Here is an 18,735-nt window from a genome sequence, read left to right on the forward strand (position 1 = left end):
TGGGACCGTGGCTCGGCCCGCTCTGGTGCGACTGGCTACTGGCGGGGCCTGCGGGCTCGTCACTGCGGCCCTCTGTGGCTTCTGCACCGTGGTTGCTGGGTGACCCCACGTCTATGTTGTTGTCTCTGTATCGTGTTGTTCTCTTGTTGTTTTCTCTTTCCTTCTTTTAAGGATCAGCAGATTTTCTCAGTGACTTCTTTCACTGTCCTTCCTTCCCCTCTGCTTTCTTTCTCCCTTTCTTTCTTTCTCTTTCTTTCTGTATAGTTGTCTGTCCAACTTGTAATAACTTTAAATAAAATTAAATTAATAAACAATGAAAATATAGATCAATTAAGTGGAACAACCCTAACCCTATGCATTGGCATATTTTGTGAAAAAACAAATCCGTTGGGCATCTTTCCTGGCCTTCAGAGAACCTGTGGGAGGAGCTACTTTTATCTTTGAACCCAAAAATCACATTTAAAAATCTTCTGCCTTTGTTTTTACTTTGTTTCTCCTGCACACGTCTGCAGAGAAGCAGCTTGGCTGAGTGAGCTGTATGCAGAATAAGAAACGTGTGTCGTGTCTGTCAGGTGTAGGCGGGGTTCAGGTGTTCTCACGAGGATTTGATTTGAATTACGCTGAGGCTGAGTCAACATTTCGGAACGCTCGTGTCAGAAATAGAAAGTGCAGAGCTCTGAGGAGGGACTCGCACGGGGCTCCTGGGACCGTTTGAAGTAAAGAAAGGGGGTCGGGGAGCGTTTTATCTCGGGGACGTGACGGTTTGATGCTAGCAGACCTTTCAAGGAGCTTTTTTTAAAACACAGATAAGAGGATTGGCGAGTGGCTCGAGAGGAGCCGTCAAAACAGGCCGAGAGACAGAAAAGCTCCACAGACCGAGCTGTGGCCGTCCGGAAGCTCGTCGGTACACCACTTTTTGCTCGTCGTGTTTCCAGACAAACGTCTTTGTGACTTTCTGTGTGTGACGGTCATGCATGACACACGCGTGTTCTTCTGCACTAGTCATCTTTCAAAAAAAAAAAAAAAGGGGGGCGTCTCCATTAAAGGAAGAGCCCGCCAGCTTTTAGAGGCCTGTGAAGAATGCTCTATCAGCGCACTATCAGCAGCTCCTCCAGCAGAGGAAGGCTGATGTCTCTCGGGTTTTAAATGGATCCTGAGGACAAGAGAGGACTGAGCGCGCCAAGTGACTCGTGTCAAGTGGACATCCTTATCTCCCAAAGATGGGCGACTCTCTCTCTCTCTGGAAGGCAGCGGCGGCGAGCGCTCAGGCTCAGAGCAGCTGCAGGTTCAGAGAGTGAAGGATGGAGCTTCTTGATTTTAGCGTCCTGGCTCCTCTGTCATAAACAAACCGTGCAGCCCACATCGAGTCTGCATTGGGGAGCTCTCAGGAGGTGGACCGCTCTGGAGCAGACTGCTCCACTCCAGGCAGCTCGTCCCTCCTCGAGGCCGCCGGCAGCCGCGGGCCACCATGACGGAGTGGACTCTGCTCAAGCGCCTCTTGGACGCCGTGCACCAGCACTCCACCATGATTGGCCGACTGTGGCTCACCGTCATGGTCATCTTCCGGCTCCTGATCGTCGCCGTGGCCACCGAGGACGTGTACACCGACGAGCAGGAGATGTTTGTGTGCAACACGCTGCAGCCGGGCTGCTCCACCGTCTGCTACGACGCCTTCGCGCCCATCTCCCAGCCTCGCTTCTGGGTGTTCCACATCATCAGTGTGTCCACGCCATCGCTCTGCTTCATCATCTACACGTGGCACAACCTGTCCAAGCACAACGCCACCCAGAGGTTGGGGCAGGGTGCGGGCGACGCGCCGGGGCAGGGAGGCCGGGACGGCGGGCGACAGGCCTATGATCGGAGCTGCGACTCAGACAGCTGCTCCATCCAGTCCCATAAGCACCTGGGGCACAGCCTGGCGAACGTGCTGGAGGGCATCGCCGCCAAGGACCTCCAGAGGCTGGACCCCAAAAACTCGAGCCAGACCCGAGCCTGCACCTTCAGGGAGGGGGGCGCAGAGGCTCATGCGGGCTCCGGAGGGGTTTTGTCCAAATGTTACATCTTCCACGTGTGCCTACGGGCTGTCCTGGAGGTGGGCTTCGTCCTGGCTCAGTGGAAGCTGTTTGGCTTCCAGGTGCCCGTCCACTTCCTGTGCACCACGTCTCCCTGCAGCCAGCCGGTGGACTGCTACGTCTCCAGGCCCACAGAGAAGACCATCTTCCTGCTCTTCATGTTTTGTGTCGGGGTTTTCTGCATCCTGCTCAACCTGCTGGAGCTCAACCACCTGGGCTGGAAGAAGATCCGCCGGGCAGTGCGGCTGCGGGAGCACGCGTCCTGGGGAGCATACGAAACCTTCCCTCCAGACAGCCCCTCCTTCACATCCTCTTTAGGCTTCAGGGACGTGACCAGCACCACCTCGCTGCCCACCCTGAACCTGGTGGTGGGTCACCAGCCGGACTGGACCTGTGGGGTGAACTGTGGCAGGATGAGGGAGCCGGAGGAGGTCCGAGAGAAAAGACCGGAGCCCCTAAGGAGAGAGGACTCCCATAAAGGAGAGAGGCAGCCTTTGAAGAGCAAGAGGGAGATCAGGGGGTCCAAACACAGGAGTGCCGAGGTCTGGATTTAGTCTCCATGACACCGCTGTCGTTATTTATACCGATCCATGGAGCTCACTCTGCGTCACCAAAAAAACACCTGGATCACCTCCTCATGTATGGAGCAGAGACAAACTCATCTTACACTGTGATGAGGGACGGGACCAGTGAAACTACATTTAAAAGTTGTGGTGCATCACTGCTCAGACTGTCCTGTAATAATCAGTTTAGATTAGAAGTCTGTGCACATTTATCAAATATGTCATGCTGACCAAAGTCCTGCACTAAAGACAGAAATGGATAAAAATAAATATGAAATACAGAAAATAAATAAATAAAATGCATTAAGCTGCTAAACGTACTTTGTCATGGCAGACACACTAATCCTAACTGAACAGGTCAGACTCTGAATACCAAGAAATAAAAATAAGTGTTGTTTGTAACATCTCGACCTTTGTCCTGGAACATTCGCCTCGCTCCCCGGCTTTGCTCATTTTTGTCCTTTCACCTACGATGAACTGGAACTCATTTCCAGTTTCAAATATTTTAATTGAGTCATATTTGGATGTAAAGTTTGAACCTGATGTTGACATAATTTTGTGTATAGACAGAACAGACTGAACAAAGAAAGAAAACACACATGAACGCTGCCTCGATATTTACTCGTCATTTATTTACGCAATATATTTTTGGAATATATTCATTTACAACATCTATAAAACACCTTTTGCATAAATTATGCTACTGAAAAACTAAAACACAGAACTGTGACGGTTTCTTGTGCAGGGAAGAGGTTTGCAGACTGAACACTGAGACTGCAAAGGCAAACGGAGGCGCGGGGTGGAGAGAGCGGTTTATTTTAGTGTATCAAAGAGTCAGTTATTCTCACTGTGGGAGTGTGAGGAAGGCCGATCGTGGGCTCAGTCTGAAGCCTGTAAACAAAACCAAACATCTGGGTGTTTTTATGATAAATGCATTTATGAAAACAGAAAAAACCTCCCGTGGCAGGGGTGTGGTCTCTGTGGCAGGGGTGTGGTCTCTGGCCTGCTGCAGTGGAGGGGCGGTGCCAGGACGTCAGAGGGGACAGGTGATTATGATGGAGCTAATGACCCTCCCCCCTTTATAGTGATGGAGGCGTGGGGAGAAGTGTGTGGTGGAGGAAGCCGTGGAGAGAGCTCCGGGCGACAAGACGGTGCCGAAGCTGGAAAGAGTGCTTGTGGTCAAAAATAAAGCTCAGGCGACCCTGTGGGGGTCCGCTCATTTCACAACTCCTCTCTTGTTTGTGGAGCATGTCCTCTGTGTAGGTAAGAGCTCCCCGCTCCCCCAAACTCATAATTAACTGTAAATAAAAAAAATCATCATACATCTAAGAAAGCTAACAGTAAGAATCCAACACAGCCTGTCGAGCTGATCCACACACGACTGAGCTAAATCAGGTTTAGATTAAAGAAGCAGCCGAGCGTCTGCCTTCAGTCTGCGATTGGACTACAGTAAAAAACTACAATAAAATCAAAAACAGAGGTGGGTCAAACCTGCTGGAATAAAGAATAAGCACGGTTTTACTGGGCTGGAACGCTGTTCAGTTCCTGTTTAACTTTCAAATTAAAAGCCTAAAATCACAGCTCATACAGTTTTTCTCCTCACGTTCAGTCACTCACCTGCTGATTTGACCTCAGGGAGAAACAGACTGAAAAAGATGAACTAACAGAAGCGAAGCGATCATCAGACGACAGCCAGATCACTCGATGTGGAAATAAACCTGCTCTGCTGTGACCGTTTGTTAAACCTCTGATCAGAGCGTCTGGGACCGAAAATCGAGACAAACCAAGACGTAATAAATCACGCGTAATCATCCAACCTGAAGGTAAACGCTGCTGACGAACACTTCTAACCCTAAAGCACCGACGCGATGTTTCCATAAATATCACCGAGTGGTCGTTTAAAAAAAAAAGGCATTTTTTGTTTCTCTCTCAGTACGTCAATCACGTGTCGTTGGACTTTAATGACGCGAAGTTTTTAAATCGGGTAAACGCTGCTGTTCTCGGGCTAAATCACGTGTCCAACTCTGGGTCTCTGACAGGCTGCCAGTCCATCACAACCTTAAGAGTCTCACAGACAACGCCACCATCATCATCATCACACACGTCCTTTAAAGCGGTGCACACGGAGCCGGGGCTGATTTACAGTGATGGGAAATAAAAACAGGAGCTTTCTTACAAAAATATGATAAAATAAGTGTGAAACTAAAGTAAAAAGCCAAAGAGAGGACGGCGTTTGTTGGTTTCCTTCTTATTTGCTGACTCTAAACAGACGGCAGCTGTTAAAAGCCTCAGACTCATCCCACTAAAACTAGGAGCTAGACGAGTTTCACAGACTTCTTCAGCTTGAAGATGAGAAACAGCCACTTGCTCCGGTCTACATCACAGTACAGAACAAAGATCTGTGCTTATCTGACTGTGATTGTGTGAAAAAGTGCTGAAGAGGAGGAGGAGGAGGAAGGCAGACGCTAAAAAGCTTCAGTGCAGACGACAGCTCAAACATCACCTTCAGGCTGTCGGACAGGGCGGCGTTCCTGGTCCTGAGAACGAACCGTCAGAGTCAGAGCATGTAAACACAGAGAGACACATTCAGAGCGACGCCGTGCACGCATCCGGCGGGCAAACGTGAAGTTTAAACACAGACCGGCCGTCGGAGCCGAGAGGGCAGAATAACAGAAAAATAAAATCCAGTGGAGAAAACCAACACAGGTCAAACATTCAGCTTCACATTTTAAATATTCTGACTTAAAGAAGGTTAAGTTTGGGTTTTTGGAGCTCGGGTCACCGTTTCTGTCCGTTAGGGTGACACCTGTGCTAACCGCTGAGATCTGAGAGCGTGGCACGTGACCGCCACCAAACCCGATCACAGAACGCAGAGTGAGACGAGCAGGCGGCAGGAGGAGTCACACCAGGCGAACCACTTAAAGGTATAGTGGGGACAAACGGAGCCACGGGGATAAATGATCACTATGGTTTTGGTGCCGTGTGAGTTTTCTAATGTGAGCTATGTGCCGTGGCTCCAAAAGGTTGGGAAACACGACTGATCGCCTGACTGCTCGTGTTTCTGAAACCATTAAAACGTCTCCTGCTGTCCACGTCTCAGCATAAAGTTGTAACTAAGGACAGAAACGGCGCCGAAACTACAAAAGTAAAGAAACAAAGTGACGTCAGAATGAAGTGGATGAGATTTGGAAATCGCGAGGCTTCAAACAAAGGCTGGATTTGGATCGTCACACAGACCAAAGTCACCCGCTCACGTCTCTCACATTAAAACCAGAACCTCGCCGAGCTCCATTTCAAAATAAAAGCACCTCCATCCTCGGATTGTGGGAATGTGGAGCTGCTCACTTCCTGTCTGATTCTGATTTGCAACACATCATTTTTGACACAACCAGGAAACATTGAAAGGTGACTTTTAGCAGAACTAACGTGACCATAAAGTGAGGAAATGTTTGTAGTGGTCAGACGGAGGCGTCGGGATACCCGGCAGAGGCGGCGGTGCTGGACGGCGAGCGGAGCGACAGGCTGAGGCCGAGTGTCCCGTTAAAGGCTCGGGTTTCCGTTCAGGTTCTTAAATATCAACAGACGACAAAAGTAAAGGAGACGTTTGATCTGAAGTCGGCCGGGACGAAACATCCGCGTCTGTGGTTCGAAACAGAATCTGCCGATCCGCCGCACGCTCACGCCCGAGTCGGGCCGAGGAGAGTCCACGGAGGCCCGGCGGCGGCGCTCTTCACTGAGGCAGGGGGACGATGACCTCCACGTAGTTGATGGGGAAGAAGCCGGACTCGCCGTTGATCATGCCCTCGTACCAGTTCTCGTCGATCTGGTTGGTGAGGATGATGATGTCGCCTTCTTTGAAGCCCAGCTCGCCCTCGTTCTCCGGCTCAAAGTCGTAGAGGGAGCGACAGCAGGGCTGATCCAAAACCTCCGGCTCTGCAGACAAACACCAAAAACTTTATTTAAAAACCTCTGATGGACGGACGGGGCTCGTGACGCAGCGGCGAAATGAAAGCACAACGCTTCCCTTCTCTGTCACCTCTTTCCTTCTTTCATTCTTCCTGATTCCTTCCCTCCTTTATTCATTCTTCCTAATTCCTTCCTTCAGTTCATTGTTCCTAATTCCTTCCCTCCATTCATTCTCCCTAATTCCTTCCTTCCTAGTACCCGGCAGCCCCTCCCTCAGCCCCGGCTCCAGGCCCTGTACACCTGGTCTGAGCGAAGTTGCTGGGTTTGTGGACTCTTGTGTGTCCTCTGCTGGTGGGGTCTTGTTCACAGACCCCCCCAGCAGCACACAGGCCTCCCCAGCAGCACATAGGCCTCCCCAGCAGCACACAGGCCTCCCCAGCAGCACACAGGCCTCCCCAGCATGGGTCGAGAGCTGATTCTGGGGCTCGTCTCTGTTTCACAGGATCCATTATTTTTAGGATTTTCTCCTAAATGGATGAACAGAAACAATCAAATCTCTCAGTTTCAGCCTCTGATCTGCCGTTTTTGGAATTTTGTCTTTAAAATAAGATTTAAAATTCATTATTTGCAAATAGTTTCATATTTTAAAATTTTATATCCCAGCTTTATCTGAAACAGGGTTAAAGAGCGGGTTATTCATCCAGACAAAGACGGTAAGAAGACATCCAGTGGGTGACGTTTGCTCAGTGACAACACCGACAGATGAAGATCATGAGGTGAAAAATAACCTAATGCTTCAAAATTCACCCACATCTCATGTTTGATCAGCTGAAAATTTACTGTATTTTTGCTGGATATCAAAAATAAAATCCCGGGGCTGCCGCTCACAGATGCGGGCAGATGTGCGACGGCGTCGGTGTGCGTTACTCACGGTGAGCGTTGCCGTTGGTAGTGGGGGTGTCGGGCCATGACAGCGGCACAGATGGTATGTGATCAGCTGGATGACATGTGGAGACAGATGGAGATGGCGATGAGCACAAAACAACAAAAACAATGAGAGGATCAGAGCACCGCTGTGGTGTCAGACTCCCACCAGCAGAGGGCAGCAGCGTATCAACAACAGCTGCAGGAAACTCAAAGCTTTCACTTTTACTCAGTCCTCACTTCATCTATCAGTCGTTCGGAGCTCGTCACTGTGTCAGAGTTTAAGGTGACAACGTGCAGCTGAGCTCAGTTTTTTAAATTAAACATAAATGAAGAGATAAACTTCCTGTGAACTCTGACCTGTCTATGAAACATCAGTGCGACACGCTCAGAGGCGTCACTCAAACTACAGCTGGCGACTAAAACATCACAGCTCGAGTTTCCATCACTGTGTTCAGCAGAGCGGCGGTCAGGACGCCGCCGGAAACAGGTGAGACGTTCACTGTCAGTTTGTAAAAATGGAAACATTCCCACACGATGAACATGATGATTAACGATGAGGTATGAGAAAAGCTTGTGTGTGTGTGTGTGTGTGTGTGTGTGTGTGTTGGGGGGGGGGGGGCTACATAAAGGAATACCTACTTTTCCCGTTCAGTGCGTGGCTGATCTGCGTATCTATAACAGCAGAAGAAAAACAGTGGGACTCAAAGCAACGATGGAAACAAACTGAGACACACAGACGGACGGCGTACCCGTGGACTTGAGCGAGGAGCTGTAGGACAGGCCGTTGTGCTGGTTGTTGTCGAGCGCCTCGATGCTGCTCCTGATCGACTTTGGTTTGAAGTCTCTCTTGGGCCGGCTGCTGGCCGAGGATATCCTGGAGGAGGAGAGAGAGAGGGAGGCCGTTCGAATCAAAGCCGACATTTCCTCTCCGGCGGCAGACCGGACGCTCCGAGGGGAAACGGGCCCACATTTTAAACCTCAGATCTCAACATATTTCAGGGTTTATAAGCGCTCTTACTCGCTATTTCTACCTTACTGAGCGGGTGTTTAACGAGGACCAAAGAAGTGTTTTTAGCCTTTATTGATGGAAACATGGAGTAACAGGCTCTGACATTTCAGGAGGATAAAACTTCTGATGTCTGCACAATCCGCCGACAGCGAGCGGCGGCCAAATCAGAGTCCAGACGCTTTCATCAAGAACAGAACCTGAAGTGTGAAAAACACCTTCAGTGACAGACCGACTCAGTGAGCTCCCGCTTTAAAAATGCTGCTGACAGACCTGCTGTTCACAGCCGTGAAACGACTTCCCGAAGAACGCCGCGAGCGCCACGCAGACACGAACCCCGATCGCAGCGGAGGAGAAGCGGCTCTCTTACCTCTTCTGCAGTTTCCCACTGAGCTCCTCCAGGATCTCACACGACTGCTGGTGGTACTCCAACGCCGCCTTGATCAGTGCTGACAGCTGGTTCACCTGCTCCACCTGGTGGCCACACACACACACGCACGCACGCGCACACACACACACACACACACACACGCACGCACACACACACGTTAAAAGCGGTCAGGTTAATGCTGAAGTGGTGTAAGAAAACGGATCAGACGTCTCTCAACGTCAGAGGACGCGAGGAAACGATAACGTCTCACGTGTGAAACCCTCCCCGTTACCCGCGTCTTCGCGTCTCTTACGTCATTCTCCAGGAAGTTGAACATGCTCCTCTCAGCCAGCTCTTTGCTTTCATCGAACTTCTCCACCGCCTGCCGGATCTCCTCGTCTGGGATCTTCCCCTGACGCTTCTTCTTGTAGTCAAAGTCTAACCTGCGGCCCTCCAGCTTCTTCAGGTGATGCTGTGAACAACAGCGGCAGAAACACGTCGACGGGGAGCACACGCACATGTCACACTGTGTGTTTCTTTACAAAAACATTTCATTTAAAACCATCGTGAACTGATTTGCTGAACTGACTCGTGGCTCATGTGGAGGCGAAGTGATCAGGTGTGTGCAGGTGGAGGTCACATGAGGCTAAACGCCACGATCAGCGTATGAGAACACGAGGCGAGTGTACTGACGATAACGTCGTCTAAAAACTCGAGTGTAAGAGTGAAATTCACGATCAGAAGAATGGCCCAAACAAATATCTGATGTGACTCAATCCCACACACCTGAGAGTCCAGGTGCAGGTCAGAGGGTTAGCAGCTAGCATTAGCTCGGCACATGGAGAGGAGAGGCTGCAGGTTTGCTGCACAGCATCTCACGCAGTAAAGTGGAGGTAGGATGATCTGTGCACGCAGCGCCCCGACAGGCAGATTTCAAACCGTTTGTAAATTCGCTGCAGAAATTTCAGCGCGTGTTTCTGCTGCGCTGCAAACGGCGCCAGCGGTCAGAGAACCTCGCAGTCTCTCGTCTGTCTCTAATTTACCGTGATCTCTTTGAGGTCCTTGTCCTGTAGATTCTGCAGGGGGTCAATAAAGTTTTGTTTGACGTTTATGTCCAGAGAGTCCTTCACGTCTGCCATCTGCCTCATGGCCTCACCCACATCCACCAGAGCGCATCCTGCAGGACAGAGAGAGACGCCGACTCCAATGAGCTGTTATTACAGTGATCTCAATAAAATCATCTACGAGGTACAAACTCTTCATTCAACACTGATACACACAGCCTACTAACAGCAGCACAGAGCCGGGGGAGGCAAACACAGAGATACGACGAGGGAGGAAATCTGTAGTTCTTTGGATCCTGACCTCACGACGAGTGATGAGCTCAAAGGAGGGACGCTGCACGCTCATTGGCCGGTGACTCGGTTTCAGACTCGGCTGCCTTCCGACTCTGACGGCCAGAATTTTAAAATGAACGTCAGGCTGCAATCATACCTCCTCCTCTAACCTGAGGCCACGCCCCCTGCTGGCCATCATTACAAACGACACTTCTGCATTGTATGACTATGCACTGTAACCGGACGGTACAGCCGTCTCCTGTATACAGTCCTGCAGGTTTTTGTCCGACATGCAGCGTTCTGCAGCAGACCGCCCGTTCAGCAACACCGAGGTCCGGCCGTTACGCTGACATCTCGCGTGAGCAGCTGCGTTCATGAACGGAGGCAAAGCAGCATTCACAACATTGATCTGTGATGCTTTTAAACTTGTGGTGCACTGTGCAGATTTTATTATGGAGCAATCTTTGAAAACTGCTGCATCACTGTAACACTGAACGCTCTGCATGCGTCTTGTACTAAGCAGCTGCGTCCATGTTAAATGTTGCATTAAAGGCCTAAAGCTGTAACTCTCCTGCAGAGTCTATGCAGTGAAAGGCCAAACTCCTGCATTTGCACTAAGGCCAAAGATAACCGTGCTCACGCCTCGGTGCCAGTGCAGGGTTTGCGCTGGCGCTCAGCCTGTAACGGCCTCTGTGCAGCTGTTAGAGGACCTGAGAGCTGGTACCAAACAAAGAGTCCTCTCCCAGTTCCTGGCCGTAGCGCAGCATGCAGTCGCCCAGCAAGCCTTCGGTCTGGGGGTAGCCGGTGGTCTTCACCTGCCCTCGGATCTTGGACATCGTGTTCAGCATGTTCAGTTTGGCTCGAGACGCTGGCGAGGAAAACAAAGAATCAAACGCACGCAGGTTTGAGTTTGTAGCACAGAAAGCTCAAAGAACAGCAAACATGGAGCACATGGAGGTGTTTCGCACCTGGGTTAGGCTGGAGGTACTCTGTTGTTTTGGACAGGAGGTCAAGCACCGACTTGCTGGTCACCTCGATTTTCTGAAAAAAGGTTGCAGTTAAATGTCAGGAGGACGTCTGAAAGATTAAATTCAGCAAACGGTTCAGTTTGTTGTGAAATCTTACAATTCCTAAAGCTAACAAACTTTTTAACGGCGAGTTAAATAAAGCGGACGGCCCCGAGTGAACCGTCCCAAAGTGTTTCATCAGCTGAAGATGACGAGACCTCCCAGTTCTGTCCCGAGCGTATGAGTGAAATCGGTGAGCAGACGCAACACTCGGCGTGTGCTGGACTCACCCGCTCCATCTCTAAGAAGTCTTCCTCCAGCTTCGTCCCCTCTGCCCCGCTGATCTTTTCACTGAGGAGCTGCACAGAGAGAGCACACAGAGTCATGGAGGCCTGAAGCTTCTTTATTTATTAACATTTGTGCTTTTATCAAGTTTGTGCTTCTGAATGCGTTAAATAAAGTTTTTCCTGCTTGCATTCAAATTTAAACACATCTGAGTAAACCCGGCTCACGCTCATTAATCACCGTTTAACGTCTCTGGGATTTATCCGAGGATGACATCATCCTCACAATCTGTCACTGTGGTGTTGGAAGAGACGCTGAAACACAAACCTCCTCCTGTGACGATCATTTCAATTATAAATGCAGATTTTAGATTTGACTTTGAGTCCAAACACGTTTAAATTCATTCCCACGCCGCGTGACATCTTTGTTTGAAGCAGGCTCACACAGCGCCGTATGTGACTCCATGTTTTCTGGGATATAAAGAGCTCCACGCGGATAGACTGACTTCACTCCCAGCCTGTGTGATAGACACGTATCTGGTAAACGTGCCGGGTTTACACATTCAGAGTTAAAAACAGGAAACACGAGCATCGACCAATCGTTAACGAGCCGCAGTAACACTGTCGCCACTTCAAAGAAACTTTATTACTGTGAGCATTTAGCTGGACAACATTAACACGCTGATCGGTTAAAGAGCACGTTTACATTATTCGTGATATAATAAAGGCCGGTGCCTTTCAAAATAAAAGGGCACATCACACAGTAAACTGCATCGACACTTTGACTTTGAAGGTGTTGCTGGTATAAAACATCAGAGCGATGACACTCTGAAGTAAAAAGGTGTAAAGTAGACCGCTGAGAGTAACTTGAGTAAATGTGTCTGTGAAGGTTCTCAGTCATCCAGGTCATCGTAGTCAAAGGAGTTTGCAAAGAAAAGCGTCTGGACTTCTTAACCTTCTTATTATGTTAAGGGTCAATTTGACCCATTCCAGTTTTTTTGTGTACCAAAGTACTGGTCATCCTTTCTTTTTCTTCATGAAACCTTATGACTTTTCCTTATCTGGGGTCATGAACTGGTGTGTAAAATATGGACACTTTGATGTGTCCTGGAATGTCTCTGCAGTGTTTGTATACAAAGATGATGTTGCGGGTCATTTTGACCCGCACACTTTTATGTAAGTAAAAAGTTGTTCAGATCCAAAATAAACATTTCTCTTTGATGTACTTTGTTTTGACTGCTTCTGAATATACATTCAGACCCAGGTGTGTATGCAAGAAACTTTCTCTCCCCTATTCTTGTCACTGTTCTCATGTCATTTCAACACACCAAAAATGAGCTCCAGGAGGTTAACGACTGAAGAAGCTTTATCACTGCTTTTCAACTGGGATAGTGATGAAGAAGAAGATGTTTCAGAGACTGAGGATCTTTCAGAGGCCGAGGACAATGTTATTGATGATCCAGACTGCCAATTTTCAGACGAGGAGGAGGATTCTGAGGGAGAGTGTGCCGCCATCTCTACATCTAATGAAAACCAAGGAATGCAGCAATCATCATCCACAGAGGAGACATGGACATCTAAAGATGGTAATATAAAATGGTCATTATCACCACACCGAAGTCAAGGCAGGCTGTCATCTTCTAATGTCATCAAAATGACTCCTGGTCCTACAAGATTTGCCATCACACGAGTTGATGATATTCAATCAGCATTTCAACTCTTCATATCCCCTCCAATAGAAAGGATCATACTGGACATGACTAACCTGGAAGGGAGGCGTGTATTTCAAGAGAAGTGGAAGCCACTGGATCAGACTGACTTGCATGCTTATATTGGAATTCTGATATTAGCTGGTGTATACAGGTCCAAGGGAGAAGCAACTGCAAGTCTATGGAATGAAGAGAATGGAAGGCCAATCTTTCGAGCAACAATGTCTTTGGAGACATTTCTCAAGATATCTCGTGTGATCAGATTTGACAACCGTGAAACCAGAGCTGGTCGACGTGAAAGAGACAAACTTGCTGCAATCAGAGATGTATGGGATAAATGGGTGGAAATTCTACCTTTGTTGTACAACCCTGGTCCCCATGTTACTGTTGATGAGCGCCTTGTCCCATTCAGGGGTCGCTGTCCTTTCCGACAGTATATGCCCAACAAGCCGGCCAAGTATGGCATCAAAATATGGGCAGCCTGTGATGCAAAATCTAGCTATGCATGGAATATGCAAGTGTACACTGGAAAGCTACCTGGAGGAGCATCTGAGAAGAATCAGGGGATGCGTGTGGTGCTGCAGATGAGTGAAGGGCTGCAAGGGCATAACATCACCTGTGACAATTTCTTTACATCCTACTGGCTTGGAGAGGAACTTCAGAAGAGAAAACTGACTATGTTGGGAACAATCAGAAGAAATAAGCCAGAACTTCCCAGTGAAATTTTGAAGATGCAGGGAAGATCTCTGCATTCCTCATTATTTGTTTTCACTGAGAAAGCAACAGTTGTTTCATATTGCCCAAAGAAAAACAAGAATGTTCTTGTCATGAGCACAATGCACACAGATGCATCGCTGAGCACAAGAGATGACAAAAAACCACAAATGATCCTAGACTACAACTCCACCAAAGGAGGAGTAGACAATCTTGACAAAGTCACAGCGACATACAGCTGCCAGCGCAAGACAGCTCGTTGGCCCTTGGTAATTTTCTACAATATTTTGGATGTGTCTGCTTACAATGCCTATGTCCTGTGGACTGAAATCAACCAACATTGGAATGCGGGTAAATTGTACCGACGTCGCCTTTTCCTGGAAGAACTGGGAAAAAGTCTTGTCACTCCCAAGATCCAGATGCGAGTCAGACCAGCTCGATCCCCAGCAGCAGCAGCTGTCATTGAAAAGGTCAAGTGTGCACCATCCAACCAATCTGCAGTGGATTCAGTGGAACCAGGTATAAAGAAACGGAAAAGATGCCAGGTCTGTCCCTCACGAGAAGACATTAAAACAAGCACTGTTTGTGAGAAATGCAAAAAGTACATCTGCAGAAAGCACACAGTCACATTCTGTCCATCATGTGGACAAAATTGAAAATGTTGAACGCTGAAAAACTGAGAAAATCGGGCAAGTTAAAAAGAAATGTGTTTGTAAAAAAGGGAAAACTTTTACTAAATTGTTCTTAAAAAGAGTTATGGTAATTCAAACTGTGTTGTATGTCTGTGTTCTAAATGTTTTTCTAATGGAAAATAAAGTTGCTATTGTTTTATTGCAGTTTTTTGACAATTCTGAGTGGATTTACACAGTGCGGGTCATTTTGACCCGCAACATAATCAATGTGATTTTTTTTCAACATAATACAAGGGTTAAAGTTGCTTGAAGACGTTTCACCTCTCATCCGAGAAGCTTCTTCAGTTCTAAGGTCAAATGGCCGAGAGTCCCAGATTTAAACCCAGTGGGAGTATCCCCCCAAAGAGGGACAAAGGACCCCCTGGTGATCCTCTAATCACATGAGCCAAGGTGTGAAAGCGGGTGTGGGACCTAATCAGCCAGGGTTTCGGGTGAGCTCATTGTGAAACCTGGCCCCACCTTGTCATGTGATTTCAGGATGTGAGTGGGCGTTAAGGCGTCTGGGAAGGATCCCAAAACTGGATTATAGATGGCAGACAGTTGGTGTCGTAAACCACCGCCTCTGTTCAAAGATGGTCGCTCACAGTGGACATAGATGGCCTCTTTCACTCCTCTTTCAAACCATCTGTCCTCTCTGTCCAAAATGTGAACATTAGCATCCTCGAAAGAGTGACCTTTATCCTTAAGATGCAGATGGACTGCTGAGTCTTGTCCTGTGGAGGTGGCTCTTCTATGTTGTGCGCTTGTGAAGTGGCTGTTTGGTCTCTCCAATGTAGAGGTCTGGGCATTCCTCGCTGCACTGTACAGCATACACCACGTTGTTAAGTCTGTGTTTTGGAGTTTTCTCTTTCGGGTGAACCAGTTTCTGTCTGAGTGTGTTGCTGGGTCTGAAGTAAATGAGTAAATGTAATCTGTTACTGTCAGAGGCTCTGATTGGCTGACGGTTTGGTTGGAGTTGCCGGGCGCTCACACAGCAGTAACAGCAGCGCGGACGCCGTTTAAAGAGGATAAAAATTCTCTGAACACAAAGTAAAGCTCTCAGATTTGGGGCAGTCAGACCTCAGACTGCAGCCTGAGCTGAAATCTGACCCATATCTGTGTTTATTTAGGGATCAATAAACTTTAAGGTCAGTCTGATTCATGCTTCTGCACGCTGATCCCAGGTCTGTTTGGCCTTTTTAATCCTCTGCTTATAAAAACTAAACAGCATGTTTAAGACACGCTGAGCTGAACCAGAAGCTAATGTGCAATAAAAACATGCACTTGTAGAAATAAAGAAAACATTAGAAGAAGCAGGGGTGGGAGGGACGCCAACAAAACACTGAAAACATTACATGGTGACTGCAGCCCTTTTATTCACCATGTGAATTGAAACTACGAGGTCTTCCTGTAACAGCAGCTCAGTAAAAACTTCCTGCAGGCTGAATTCAGAGACTGGAGATCACACAGCAACCTGCAGCTCTGCTAACCTGAGAACTGCCAGGAGGACACAACACGAGACTTTCAGGTTCAACCCAGGAACGCTAAACAGACGTGAGACGACGCGACTGGCGCCGAGCGGCAGGAAATCACGTCCATGAGGGGAAATTCAGGATTACTGAGGCAGACAGAGCGTGTCGTCCACCTCAGAGACTCCAACAGAGACGCGCGCTTCTACACGAGTACGATAACCACAAACCCTCATACCACGCAGCACCGCTACAGCTTAAACTGAGCATCAACCTTCAGACACGTGAAGTCCAAAAATCTGCAGTTCCTGTGACGTCCAGCAGAGGCAGCAGTGAGTCAGTCCCCACAGACTCATGTTCAAACTTTACAGCAGAAATAAACATGTTTACAGCCTGATACACAAACTGTTTGCTCTGTGTAGATAATTCTCCTTCATAACACCTGCACGGCGGAGGATGTTCACCTGTAACTCACCTGTTGGACATATACAGGACACTTTCTATGCTCCACACTATCACAGATAGATTTTTCTGTTACAGCAGGAAATAAAGAGTAAAAATCATCCAGTCGTGAGATCCATGAACAGCCCAGGACTGGACCATTAGCACCGTTACAGGTGCAGAAGAAACTAAACCTGATCGTACGTTAGCACAGAACCTGAGACGATACACCTGATACGCCGTCCTCTGGATCAGACATCTTTGCTGTCATGTTTGTTATGAGGTCAGACGGCGGGACGTTCTGGTTCTCTTAGGTGTAAAAAGCACAGGTGAGCCATGTTACACCCGGGAAATAAAGGAGTGTCCCACCCACTCAGCGCTGTGTCATGTTCTCAGCTGTTGGACTCTCAGCGTCCTGCTGCTCATGTGATAAACCGATCATAAGGCGCCGTTTACAGCAGCTCCGGCTGGACACCGACGCGCCGTTTACAGCCCACTGACAAATCACACAAACAGCTGTAAATGACAGCGGAGTGACGACGTGGCGAGGCGTCATATTGGATGCAGCTTCTCCTTCAGGTAACTGAACGTCATCCAGTCAGTCAGTTACTCGTGGTGCTGATTTTACTGTTCCTCACTCACTGGATTAAATACAAAGAATGAGATCAATACGAGGATCGATACAGGATATCCCATCTTATCTCCGGTCCCTGTAGGCCGCCGCTGAACTGCAGCGAGGCACAGATCAGTGAGGGAAACTATTTTTAAAGCTTTGAGGACAGTAACATGGAATGGAACCAGTCAAAAGAAGGCAAACCACTACAAACCAGTGCAGAGACATAGCTGCCTGTACTGGTGGACCACACTCCATGAACATCCCAGCAGCGCTGCAGCTAACAAAGTTTTCTGGCAGAACCCACCTGTGCATAATCTAATATTCACCTTCATAACTGCACGTCTGCTTTTTAATGTCACATTACATGAGCTTTACCTGGTAACCCATCAATCAGTTAGCCTGAAGATCCCATTTAAATAAACGGGACGAGACGAAGCGCTGGCTTCAGGCCGCCGACAAAACAAAAACTAGTCTTTCTTAGAGTCATCACAGCTTCATTAATGCTGAGCCTACGTCCTCCCAACCAACCTAAGACCTGTGAGCTGCCCACCCAGCTGCACACCCGTCCACCTGCACCCAGGTGCACACCCGTCCACCTGCACCCAGGTGCACACCCGTCCACCTGCACCCAGCTGCACACCCGTCCACCTGCACCCAGCTGCACACCCGTCCACCTGCACACAGCTGCACACCCGTCCACCTGCACCCAGCTGCACACCCGTCCACCTGCACCCAGCTGCACACCCGTCCACCTGCACCCACCTGCACACCCGTCCACCTGCACACAGCTGCACACCCGTCCACCTGCACCCAGCTGCACACCCGTCCACCTGCACCCACCTGCACACCCGTCCACCTGCACCCACCTGCACACCCGTCCACCTGCACACCTGTCCAGCTGTGCGATCACTTTTACCACAGCTGGTAAACGTGTATAAACCCCTGAGAAAAGCCCAGAAAGGTTTTTGGGATGTTATCCACCTGACACCGAAACGTCAGGAAGTCAAGCTGCAGTGCAACTGCTCAGTTTCATAATAAATTCAGAGCTCTGATTGGCTGCACGCCGAGCTACGAGCCGACCGTGCCCGACAGCGTCAGTGTCACCTTCAGCAGTTTAATGAACGCAGTCACAACACGATCACTCGGCCAACCGTCGAGTCCAAACACTCCGCAGAGTGGGGTGTGTTTGTTTGTGTGTGTGTGTGTGCGCGCGTGCGTGCGCTTCAGGCTTGACTACAAGTGCTGCCGAGTAGCAGGAAAGATTCACCAAGTGGGTCAGAGCCTGGGTAAAATTAGCAGACTCAGAGAAATGAGCCCAATCTGGCGGGCAGAGCCTTTCTAGGACAGAGGAGGGGGCGCTGAACAGGAAGGCTGAACGTCTCACTGCAGACTCGCTGCACGCTCCGCCTACATCATTCATCACAGAAGCACAAGCACAGAGCTGGGGTCGGGACGTGGTTAGCCACGTGACCGGGACTTTTCCTAAAAACAAAGAATGATCAGTTTAACGTTCAGGTTTCTTTTCCGCACTTCCTGACGTGTATCTCCTTTTCCAGCGTTGGACGTTCCCATTGAACGTTTGAAGTTAATAATAATGAGCTCAGCGTATTTACAGTAATCCAAGCTCAGGCGACATTTTATCA

The 18,735-nt window shown here is 48.8% G+C and overlaps 2 protein-coding genes across 4 annotated transcripts in view; one reads left to right on the forward strand and one right to left on the reverse strand.

The window, feature by feature from the left end:
- The first annotated feature begins 1,468 nt into the window (after positions 1-1,468).
- On the forward strand, positions 1,469-2,626 carry gjd6 (gap junction protein delta 6). Its single transcript, XM_063469067.1, has one exon. It carries the CDS (start codon positions 1,469-1,471, stop codon positions 2,624-2,626), a length of 1,158 nt encoding a protein of 385 aa, XP_063325137.1.
- A 620-nt stretch (positions 2,627-3,246) lies between these two features.
- sh3gl3a (SH3-domain GRB2-like 3a) overlaps positions 3,247-18,735 on the reverse strand; it is a 30,418-nt gene continuing 14,929 nt past the window's right edge. Inside the window, exons 2-11 of one of the 3 annotated variants that reach the window (XM_063481025.1) lie at positions 11,479-11,547; positions 11,150-11,222; positions 10,906-11,049; positions 9,888-10,021; positions 9,158-9,316; positions 8,845-8,948; positions 8,218-8,342; positions 8,108-8,140; positions 7,473-7,538; positions 3,247-6,568 (exon numbers count right to left, since the gene is read on the reverse strand). In XM_063481025.1, the coding sequence (XP_063337095.1) occupies positions 6,366-6,568; positions 7,473-7,538; positions 8,108-8,140; positions 8,218-8,342; positions 8,845-8,948; positions 9,158-9,316; positions 9,888-10,021; positions 10,906-11,049; positions 11,150-11,222; positions 11,479-11,547 (1,110 nt within the window). In that variant the 3' untranslated portion in view covers positions 3,247-6,365. The remainder of the gene's footprint in view (positions 6,569-7,472; positions 7,539-8,107; positions 8,141-8,217; positions 8,343-8,844; positions 8,949-9,157; positions 9,317-9,887; positions 10,022-10,905; positions 11,050-11,149; positions 11,223-11,478; positions 11,548-18,735) is intronic. The other 2 variants (XM_063481033.1, XM_063481041.1) reach the window with 2 other exon arrangements.

The sequence above is a fragment of the Pelmatolapia mariae genome, linkage group LG1, assembly GCF_036321145.2.
Source record: "Pelmatolapia mariae isolate MD_Pm_ZW linkage group LG1, Pm_UMD_F_2, whole genome shotgun sequence".
Classification (NCBI taxonomy): Eukaryota; Metazoa; Chordata; class Actinopteri; order Cichliformes; family Cichlidae; genus Pelmatolapia; species Pelmatolapia mariae.

What these genes read in the sequence shown, in the direction of transcription:
- gjd6 (XM_063469067.1), top strand. Translation starts at nt 1,469, where the DNA reads ATGACGGAGTGGACTCTGCTCAAGCGCCTCTTGGACGCCGTGCACCAG.